This window comes from Thunnus thynnus, chromosome 19, assembly GCF_963924715.1.
Source record: "Thunnus thynnus chromosome 19, fThuThy2.1, whole genome shotgun sequence".
In the NCBI taxonomy this organism is placed as follows: Eukaryota; Metazoa; Chordata; class Actinopteri; order Scombriformes; family Scombridae; genus Thunnus; species Thunnus thynnus.
In genome coordinates this window covers 20,658,929-20,670,916 of record NC_089535.1, presented here as the reverse complement: position 1 = coordinate 20,670,916, position 11,988 = coordinate 20,658,929, and the positions used below count along the sequence as shown (strand labels likewise).

The 11,988-nt window shown below is 38.9% G+C and overlaps 1 protein-coding gene across 1 annotated transcript in view; it reads right to left on the bottom strand.

The window, feature by feature from the left end:
* Nucleotides 1–5,654: 5,654 nt before the first annotated feature.
* LOC137170670 (ephrin type-A receptor 5) overlaps nucleotides 5,655–11,988 on the bottom strand; it is a 70,293-nt gene continuing 63,959 nt past the window's right edge. Inside the window, exon 19 of the mRNA XM_067574190.1 lies at nucleotides 5,655–11,600. Within this exon, the coding sequence (XP_067430291.1) occupies nucleotides 11,489–11,600 (112 nt within the window). The 3' untranslated portion in view covers nucleotides 5,655–11,488. The remainder of the gene's footprint in view (nucleotides 11,601–11,988) is intronic.

Below are 11,988 nucleotides of genomic sequence, written 5' to 3'. Positions count from 1 at the left end.
GTAAGATGTTATCTGCAACACTGTTACACACGCACACACACACATTTTGTACTCGTGTCCAGTGTGTGGGCAAATTTATCCATGCATGGCGGGGCTGATTATGGAGAATGTATGGCAAGCAGACGCTACAGAGGATAATTCCCTTCCAGCTCTCAGTGGGTAATGTCAAAATAATTATCAGACGAGACAGCTCAGTGGGCAGGCAGCACCTCTTCATTATGGAGCGAGGTGGAGGAGGCTAACAACCTCCATATTTGGCAGTGCACACCATACAAGGTTTGATGTGAAACTGTTCAAATCCTTTTCACCTTTATCCTTATTTTTTGATGCTCATTTTCGTGCTTCTACAACATGATCCTTTCATGCTCACGAGTGTAATGTCTCGGCCGAACGCCTCTGTCTCTTAGACTTCTCATGGAACATTGTTTTGAGTGATGCATTACCAGGTGAAGGCTTTTGCAACACACCTGCTCTTAAAGTGTAATGCATATCAAGTATCTGCATATGGAAATGGGCTTGTGAGAGTTTTCAAAGGGTTTTTTTTTTTAAAGATGCAAATACAGATAAGGCTCTGTACTCTTATACTGAGACCAAAAAATCAGGTCAAGGGCTAATCTATTGAGGGATATTACAACTCCGCTACATAATGGTCAGATTTTTTATTTTTTTGTTCAGACATACAGTATTGCAGACATATTGGTATAATTATAACATATTTTTTGCATCACAGCACATTCATTTTCATAAAATTATGCAGTTGATTTTGTTACTTAATGGGTTTGATTCATGAATGAACTTGTAAAGACGCTTGATTTTTTTCCTAGTTTGTTTTTATGGAAAAAAATCAGAACAAAGAGTGTGCCCAGCCAGTTCAAATATGTGTGTGTGTAAGTGTCTGTGTGTATGTGTGTCAGACAGACCTCATTACACCAGAGAAATAGCTGTGCGAGGTATTGTAGTTGTTATTAATATATTACCTCCCTGTGTCTCAGGTTAACTGCACTTTCATCTCACCTTGACCGACCTTCCGCACACACATAAATGCACTTACACAAACTCAAACACACACACGCAGAGCCATTGCACCAAAGGGACTTCACATTAGTGACATTTCAGTTCATATGATTGACTGCTTCGAATAAAGGACCTTGGAAAAACATCTGGGCAAATGACAAGTACGTCCCTCTGGCTGCCTTTGTATGAAGGAGACTGATACTGTGGGCAAGAGAGAGAGAGTGTGTTTTTTTCACACGACGCCACACAAAGACCTGCCAGACTGCTACCACTGGCAAGGTTTCTGTGTGTGTGTGTGTGTGTGTGTGAGAGAGAGAGAGAGAGAGAGAGAGTGAGAGAGAGCGAGAGAGAGAATGTGTGTCCTTGCCAGCCACTTGACATCACACAGCCCTCTCATGGCAGGCTTCTCAGATCAGTAGCAGAATGGATAAGGCAATTTACCAGCAGCTTATTTGGTCCGGGTTAGACCTTCCCTAACAGTTTAATGGGTGTCGAGAGTGGCTGCTACACGGAGGAGAACAGCTTTATCTGTACATATGCACCTTGGGCTCGCATCTGCATGAAAAGTGATTTTAAATATTACATTTTGACAACTAGGAGGCCAGGAATTGGATGCTAGAAAACCATGATCCTGAGAATAACAGAGAAATATGTTTTCTCACTAAATACTGCAACTTTTCAATTCTGACAACAGGCACGAGGACTGTTCTGACCATAATATTGGACTCAGAGACACTCTTCTCCAACTGATTATACAGTTCATTGAGCATGCTATGTATACCATGTCTAAACACTGTTGAGATTTCAATATCTATGTTACAAATATGCAAAATAAATAAATACTGTATATCCCAATGTTTTGTTTGTGTACATAAAATTCATACATCCTAAATTTCTTTCTAAGGTGAAAAGTAAAAAGAACATCGCGTTTCACAGGTAGTGTAATTGAGAATTGCAGTATTTGCAAGGAAAATGTGTTAATGAGCATATTTACTAATAATCTACACACACATACACACACATACACACAAGCTGTTAGTATTACAGCTTTGAGGATGATTCTTTTCTGGAAAAAAACAATATAAATGTGCCGGTGACTATAAGACGCTTATAATATCTCTGCAAGTTTTGGCATTTCAAATGGTTGGATAAAGGCCACTTTACACTGTAAAATCTCTCACCGATGAGCGATGTGGGGCTTTGGCGACCAAAGACAACCTGAGGCCAAATTCTGACAGAAATTTAAGAATAATTCTCACAATCTGACTGCTGCTACAACCCACGTCGACAAACTAACCAATCAGAATTGACACAGAATACACGCGGTTTTTTGAATATGGTTTAGGGAGAAAACACACTCATTCACATCAATATGTTCACGGCACACAAAAACCAAAATGATGGAGGTGAAACGAAAAAGAAGTTTACGTGACTTTCCTGCATTTTCAAAAGATCAGAGCGACGCAGTTGGATGACGTGAACTAATGACTCGCTTCTGCTTTAATTTTTTTTTTTTTTCTCTATTCACATCATAGCACTATGATTCACCATTCAGCACACAATCTGAAATGTCCCATATTGATATTGTAGAGTTGGACACAGATTGCAACCAAGATTTTATCAAAGGAATCTTGCACAAAGTGACATGCAATAAACTAAATATATGATTGTTGTTGCACAGTCTAAAGGCGACTTAATTCTGCTTCACAATAGTACTGCCATTTTGAACAACAAGCCCACTATAAAATCTGCAGCAACACTAGCTTTTTTACTACAGAGTACTTCCCGCACCCCTTTTCTATCAGGCTATTACATCATTTTTTTTTCTTTAGACAAATTGGATATAATTTAACAGTTCACCTCAATTAAACATCCGACACAGAAACAGGCACAGATGTAGAAAAACATATACAGACAGAGAAATGCATCTCTATATTCACAGACATTCCTACTTGCACATACTTGGACAAAAACCCCATAGATTCACACACACCCACACAATCACACCCAAACTGACAGCTAAGGATCTGGTGAAGGTCATTCATAATGATTAAAGAGGCGTCTCTGCAATGATTTTCAAATGACCCTCGGGACGCCTCGACCACTGATACCTCTTCAAGAGAAAATTACTTTATCGTGCCCTGGGATACCTGACTTTAGACTGACACAGTGACAGTCTAATAGACAGTGAGACAGTAAGGAGTGGCAGACTGGGACAGAGATGTAATGGCAAGCAGAAAGCCAGACGGGAAGACCTAATAGAGTCACAGACTGAATGTCATGCAGATATGGAGATGTACGGGCATGTAGCAGTCAGGCAGACGGAGCCGGTCAAAACAGAGGCAGACAAGCAGGCAGGTACGTGAAGACATGCAGAGAGACAGCCGGACTAGCCCAAAGCAAGAAACCCGTCCATCCAAGAACAATCCCAGTCAGCACCAGTGGGAATATGGCCCCAGTGCAATATCCACACACACACACACACACACCCTGAAGCTCTTTTCTTCAAGCCGCTGATACAGAGGTTTTGGTAATAGCCACGCTGATGGTGTGATGGCTAATTTCACCTTCATACACGTATTTTATGTGTGTGTACGTGTGTACGTGTGTGTGTGTGTGTGTGTGTGTGTGTGTGTGTGTGTGTGTGTGTGTGTGTGTGTGAGTACTGTAATAATCACCTTGAGCCATGCAGGCAGTGGATTCCCCCAGAGATCAGCTAGGCTTGATTTGACATCGTAACACACACACACACATACTGTAACCATTTGGTGCTGATATTTACATATAAACAAGCAGTGTAAGAACATAGCATCACCTTCACACATGACTCAAGGTTATCACAAAAATCATAAATAGACATGTGACTTAGAGATTTTTTTAATGTATATTGCAAAGGAGATTTACAATAGAAAATTGCTTAAATGTGCCTTAAGGGGATAAGGAAAAAATAGGAACTGTTCATCACATTCTGTCTTTACAATTTTGTAAACAAAAGCTTGTATTAGCTTATAATATTTGGTTTAAATGTCAACTCAAATCACCTACTACCACTCCTGGATTGCCGTGAAACAGATTGTAAAGGATAGTCTTCTAATAAGATCATATATACTTGTCCTGTTCACTGTTAGCCAGGCTTTCACACATTTGGCTCATTTGTATGAGGTAGATCACACAATAACATGAGCTGCTGACATCAGCAGCTAATTTCACTGCATCTGATGGACACATCATTGCCAGAGCTTGCATCATCAGGTTTTAAAACATCATGCATTTTACAGATCCTCACAGCTCATTATCACCATAACCCAGCAATGAACTGTATTCTACTGTATTGTGTTGTCAGTCATTATGTACTACTGACAATTAGTTTTTTGCATACAATAGATGGGGAATAGATGGGGACAGTGTTATCTACCATCTTTTCTGGTACTTGGTATATATTTGATTTTCTCTAGACATCAACATCATTTATCCATCTGTCTCCATTCCTCCAACCCAGTTTGTGTCCAGACAAAGAGAAAAACTGCTAACTAGCTCCCTTGCTACCCTGACAATCGCTATCTCAACCAATAAGCCATAACTAATTGCATTGTTGGGAAATGTGTTTTAGCAATTAAATTGTGTGGCTAAAATAGCTCATTACATAGAAACCGACAAGGGATATAAACACGGACGAAAACAGATCATCTGACAAAGTACATTACAATGTATCACAGCATGTAGTTGCCCTATTAACTGATGAAAATGAACTGCAATAACAGTAAAGCTACACTGCATACAACTGCAAATCATTTAATTACTAATTGAATTATGTTCTATTTGTCACTGCTAAAATGAGCAAGGTAAGACTTTGTATTTACAATATTTGCCACTTTCCGTGAGGCAAACTGAAAACGTGCATGGCTTTGTCACTGAGGACATGGGTTAACAAGATACAAATCTAGAGCCATGCTAGCGGCTCTGTGAGGGGGATGGGATGGGGATGGGGATGGGATGGGAATGCACTGGGGATATGGTAAATGGACTGCATTTATATAGCGCCTTTCTATTCTTCCGAACACTCAAAGTGCTTTACAACACGTCAACATTCACTCATTCACACACACATTCATACACTGATGGCAGAGGCTGCCATGCAAGGTGGTACCTGCTTATCAGGATCCAATCTAATGTACATTCTCACACACACTCACACACTGCTGGTGCAGCCATTGGGAGCAATTTGGGGTTCGGTATCTTGCCCAAGGACACTTGCCTTGACATGCGGACTGACATGCAGAGGAGCCAGGATCGAACCGCCGATCTTCCGATTAGTGGACGACCTGCTCTATCTCCTGAGCCACAGTCACCCCTGACAGATATTATCTTCATCAGTTTTCATGGCAATCCATCAAGTAGTTGTCAAGATATTTCTGTCTGGATCAAAGTGGTGGACTGATTGGCTCTCGCCATCCCTAGAGCCACACTGCTAGTATCATATAGTGACCCCTTTTCAACAGGTCTTAGTAGAACACGAAGCCGCAGATTTTTATTGTTGTGTCACCCTAAGCTCCGGCACTTCGGGTGCCATACTCAACACATAAAGCAACAGTTAATGAAACCCCTGTGGCAGTGGAAGACAATGAAAACCACATCCAGAGTTGATTTTTAAAATTTTTATTGCAAAAATATAGAATTTGATAACACACTACAAAAACATCAACACAAACATAATACATGACAGTCTCAAAGACAAACCAATAGCACATCAATTGCTAAGTATTTTACTGTGCTTTCAATGAATCACAAAACAGTTACTCAGTTGTTTAAAACCTTATGTGTGAATTACCGATAAAACGATTATTGTCTTTGACCAGGGGAAAACCTAATAACCGCATACCTGTTTTTGTATGTCAATACTTTGAGTGAAAGCTGCACATTTTTCCCTAAGACCATATGTGTAATGACCCAATAAATGTACCTATTTTCCACTTCCTGAGAAGTTACCTATTCAGTTGTGAAGTGGGCAGGGGCCATTGGTAACAGAAGTATTTTTCCCACTGCAAATTTGCATTTCAAAGTTTCCTTTTAACAAAAACATCAGTGTTACCCAACGCAGAAATACTGGAGTCTCTGATACGATTATATCACTCATAAATGCTTCAACTTACAGTACCAGTCAAAGGTTTGGACACACTTTCTCATTCCCTAGAATTAAGTGTGTTCAAACTTTTGACTGGTACTGTACATTAGCCTTGAGACTTCTTCTGTCAATTAGGTTTATCAAATGGCACAAAATGCTACAGTATCCACAGACCTCACTGACTGTTGCTATCACAAAGTTGTCAGTTAAAGATGTGAATTCAGTTCAAGGTCATTGCAAACATTTCATCCCTGCAACCAGGAACAAAACAATACACTGTAGTTTGATTCAAAATCCAAAAGTTGCCATTAATGGTAAGATCAGAGATTGGATGTTAAGTACTGCAATGGATTTTAGGATGTAAAGTTGATGTACACAGTCTTGAGCCTTTGACTTTTTTCTGTTAATTTGAATTTTTATCAGCAAAGTTGTGTATTGTCTGAGCTATAGATTCAGCTAGAGGAACTTCTTGGAAATGCTCAAACAGCCAGTCACAAATAGTTATACTGTCTAAGGAAAAGATTACTACCAGAACCTTGGCCCCTGATATAACCCAGCCCACTTCCCAGCTTTATTTCTGAGGTTTTCAAAGACGTCAACACTATGTTTTTCATCATGATAAAGTGTCTTAAAACCATTCAGATGTCAGTGCAACCTTTTTATGGTTGTTATATTCCCATGCATTTGTGTATGCAAACATGTTTTTTGCTAATAATATCAGGTATCAGGTATTGCTTTTGTACATTTGCTAGAATTCAGTCAAACCTGCTGTCTAACAGTTTATGCAGTGTTTTTTATCATGGAGCCAAATCCAACAAACCCCTAATGTGTATAAATGCGAGAACTTTCTGTGTATACTGACAAGAATAAATTACATTATCCTCTTCTGAAAGTCCATTTCCAACAGCAAAGTTTTGTTGATTGAGATGTTACACCAAATGTGTTATGTAATTTGTTTGACACTACAAAATTGGCTCCTGCATAAACACTTCACTGCATGGTTGATGGAATTCCAGCTGGCAGTCACTGTAGAGTAACAACACATCATTAAATCTTTACAAGTCTTTGCTGGTTTGCTGTGCTTTGTTTCTTCCAGTTAAATGAGAATTGCTTTATAAGAGATGACCAGGATAATATCACGTCATTTCAAAAGTGCTGAGAATATATCATTTGAATTATGGAAAATATTTTGCGCAGCAACACCTATCAACTAAACTGTATATTAATTGTTGTTTGCAATAACAACAAATCAATACCTTTTTTCACACTTTTGTACTTAGCAGTGGTTATGCTGAAATGTCACAAACACTCTTAGACAAAATGCCGGGCTGTAGTGTGTTGACATCAAGGGTTAGTGCTATTGACCTCTTGTACAAAATCATATCATCCGCTCACTGTCCTAAATAATTTTTGTCTAACCTTGTGATTATGCTCTGAAGGTGTATCGTTGTGCCATACACAAGAAAATGGTGCTCTACATCAATGATGCTTTAGTTTTCTATATATTTAGCTTGGATTTGTTTTAAAAAAAATATTACCAATGCTTTGTGCTTAAACGTCAGATTTTACACCATGGGAAGCATTGAGAATATGAATAGATATAATCAGCATCAGGGAACACATTATAGTAATTACTGTATATAGTAAATAATTAAGAGAACTTTGACACTAGAAAGTCAGTCACCTATAGACATTTTTAGTCAAACGGAAGGGCAACAGATTTCTCATAAAGTGCAAATTAAATTAGTTCCAACATACACATTGTCTGACATTCTTCTTATTGCCTGTAGATATTGTTGGCAAAAAGTAAATACATAGAAAGCGGGGCACAATTGGGGCATAGCATTTTGGCAGGGGAGGAAATAATGGTGCTCGAAAGATGAGAGGCACTTATAAGGGTGTACTATTCACCAATTGTTCATGCCCTAGGCATAGGTTTTAAGTTGAAAATTAAGTTGAAAAGGATGGTTGTAAAAAGCCAATATCATGAAATTTGGGTAGGATCAAAACACTGAAACTTCATCAACACCTATGGTATTCAAATGACTGAGGAGACTTTAATTTAAAACATGCTGGGTGGGAAATTAAAAGCACCCAGCATAATTACTTTCACTGTACATGCCTTATATTGTCTAATATAAAATGTGCACCATATTATTGATGCAATCCCCCACTGAATTAAACATCTGCGTAGCCACAATAGTCTACATATATGTTTTACTGCCAAAAAGTTAGCCAAAAAGACTAAAGACTGGGTGAATAAAAAAAGTACACTGGTTTGAAAAAGGGTACAAAACCATAGCCATTACATTGCAAAACAGCTACTGTTCCCCACCATTAAAACTACAGTATAGTATATTAATGCACAAGCTTGAGCAAAACCTCCAAATTGATAAATGTAGACTAAAGAGACTATGCAGATGTTTATCTTTCAAGCAAACTCTCACTCTGGTAGAACATTTCGACTTTTAAAAACACATATAGAATATCAACTATGACCATTCTGCACTCATATTCTTTTATGAAACCAGTCAGGAAGTACGATCTTGATATCAAGTGGAAAAATTCAAGCATCACAAGTGAGGCATCTTACAGCCACCAAATAGGCCTTTTATACTTTGAGTCCTCCTTGAGCACAGAGGGAGGTCTAATTGTTTAAAAGTCAAACATGTTCTCTAAAAAAGTGAAATACCCCTTTAAAACCTTACATTCTTCTTGTGTGCTTTGCTATGCTTTCCATACAGTCAAGTGAGTGTCCCCCTCTATACCACCTCTTATAAAACTAGCTTTACAATCTCATTTTGTTTCCACTCTCATGCCACAGCACTAGCAGTACACTGTGTATAACCAAGAAAAATATTAGCATGTCATCTCCAAAGAGGATATATATATCTACTGTCAGAACTCAGTCCCTGCTTAGGTGAACACAATGGTGAAATGGGTCAAGTTTTAGCAATAAAGCACTGAGTAGCAATGTATAACATACCATACCAAAGAGAAGTAAAGCAAGGGCTTGATCATTGACATCATTGTATACCTTTAAACCATACAATACACCAGAAGTTCATATATCAATCCCTGTGAATACTTCTCCAGCTTTTAGAGACAGAGTATTTACTACTGTCTCATTTAGGGCGGCAGAAAATATTTCAAGGTCTTGCACCAAAACTTGATATGAAACTCAATCACCAACAACATAACATGACTATTAGATCTGTCTGCATACCCCTTTGGGCCCCTTTAGTTGGGGACAGATGTGCTGGTTGTCCCCACTTGACAGTGGCCCAGGTCTAAGTAGCAGAAATGCTGATTTAGAATATTTGTTGTTATTAACTAATGTGTACTACTCTGAGATGCTTGATCAATACCAACTTGTCCACATGATGGTAGACAGAAGAACAATGCTCCCTGCTTTAAATATATAATACATTATATACATGAAAGACATGTAGGCAGAGCTGCTCAGTAGTCCAGGAGAGAGTATTATGATGAAACACAAACTGTCTACATCGTTTTTGCTCATTTTTTTAAACAAGTATAAATAAATAAATGATTATCAAGTTGTTCAATATTGCCTCCTCTTTTTCAGCAGTCCTGTCTGAGTGAGGTTTATTGTGGTGTGGCAGATGTGTGGTGGAGAGAGACTCTGCGGCGTTGTGAACTGAACAGATTGCTGAGGGTTTTCTGCGGTACCTGAAGGTTGTTGGTTCTCTGTGAAGGCTCCTTGAAAGTCTGATTGCACTCTTGAGTGAAGGCTGTGTGGGAATCCTTGTAGAGATTCCATGAGAATCTGAGAATACCAGTTAACAATCCCACAAGAATCTGGGTGATCCTTTCCAAGAGAATCTGAGTGGCAAAACAACTGTTTCATCAGGATCGACTGAACTTTCCATGTCTTTCCATTGAATGTTCCAGCTGAATCCTACTAGAATTGCCAAAGAACAATATGGGACATTTCCATTAGATCCTGTGCGACTGTTCATTCTTTAATGTCCGGTGTAGCTGTTAGAACTTGCGTGAAGATTAATCTGAATCTGGGTGAAGTATCCGTCAGTATCTGAGCAAAGATTCCTGTAGAATCCGCTCTGCTAGAATCTGAGTGAAGCTGTGACGATTTGATGTTGTTACTATAACCTGCACAAAGGTTCCTCAGAATCTGAGTGAAAGTTCCATTAAAACATGCACATCCAGTATATGAGGCAATTTTCCTTTAGACTCTGCATGGTTCAAGAGGTGATCTGCCAAGATCTCACTGGAGATTCATACAGATATTCAGAGAAAAGCCGCCAGAAAGCCAGCTGAATCTCTTGTACAATCTGCAGTTTCATTTAGATGCTCATTTTATGGACCAGGATGGTTCTTTTGCCACATTCTATCCCTATTTGACAACATTTACATATCAAACAGTTTGATGGTGCAGCTGAGCATTGTGTTCTGTGTAGAGCTATACATTCAGCCAGAGGAGCAGAGGCAGAGAGTATCTGAGTGTCTGCAGCCTTGTGTCTTTTCACATTTTTCTTTTATAGGCTCAATAAGACCAAAACCCTTCTGGACAAAGCCAGACCAAGGAAAGTTTCCTTGTCAAAAGTTGTTATATTTTCAATTTCAGCTACTTTCATTTTATACTCTTGTCTTGCATTGTGTTGTAAGATAATGAAGTATATGATGCTGAGTATGAGTCTTGACCTTTCGTGCGCTGTACAGCTGGTTTACAACTATGTTCTTGTGGCATGAAGACCTGCCTGATGCAAGAAAACAAAAAAAAACAAAGCACATCAACATGGCAAAGCATAGATTGAAAAGATTTCTCTCTTGGTCCATTAATACATGTTTACCCTGCCTGAGAATGGTGCTCAATTCAGTGACTCCTGACTGAACTGTACTCCCCAGTGAGCCCGCTGGATGAAACTCCCATATTTGTGATACAGCCAAAAAGTGCTGGTTGCTCTCAAAGCCAGATCTGCTGTCTATGTTTCACGTTTGATCTGAGAGAATCCAAACAGTGCACAGAGATATCAGAATCCCCAAGATTCACACAAATGGAATAATTGGAATGAAATATCATCTTCCCTTCATGTTGCACCACTCAGTTCAGTTCAGTTTGGTTTTTAGCGCTGCAATGTCTAATGTCCCTAATGACACCACAAGCAAACTCCACACATATGAACCACAAAAATGTGGATCCACCAGTTTTGATCCATAAACATTGGGTTTCCTTGTCCGTAGAAAGTGCTAAGCCGCTCTAGGTCCAACAGCAAATCGGAGTCTTTTCGTCACATACTAGGTCCATATAATGTGTGCGTGTGTGTGTGTATGTGTGTGTGTGCGTGCGTGCGTGCCTGTACATATGCATCAGATGTTTACAGTAGAGTTGGTGTTGTTCATATTGACTCTCATCTCCTGAATGCTAGTGATGATTTTTTTCTGATGTCCAGCCAGGTTCACTCCTACTCTCCGCAAATCCCTGAAAAACAGCAAACAAACAACAAGACTTTATTTCTGAGGCAGACCACTAATAAATAAAGCAATGTATAAAATGACTTTACCTAAACTTTTCAAAAATGTCTCCAATACAAGGTTTATATATAATGTTTTAGCCAACTTGTTTTTTGGCATTTTGATACCATTTTTGGGTGTTTTATATAATAATATTCACACAAGGCTAAGCTCTTAAAGATGGTTTTACGAGCATGATTAAAGCAATGAATAACTTTGCTCCTTGAGTTATGCCTGCATGTCGCACTGATTTTCTATAGCTGTCTCTATCTTTATTGCCAAAGGGTGCCGGTTTTTCATAAAAATTTCACAGGCTTGCAAACTTGTAATAGATCCTGCATTCTCATTTTGCTTCG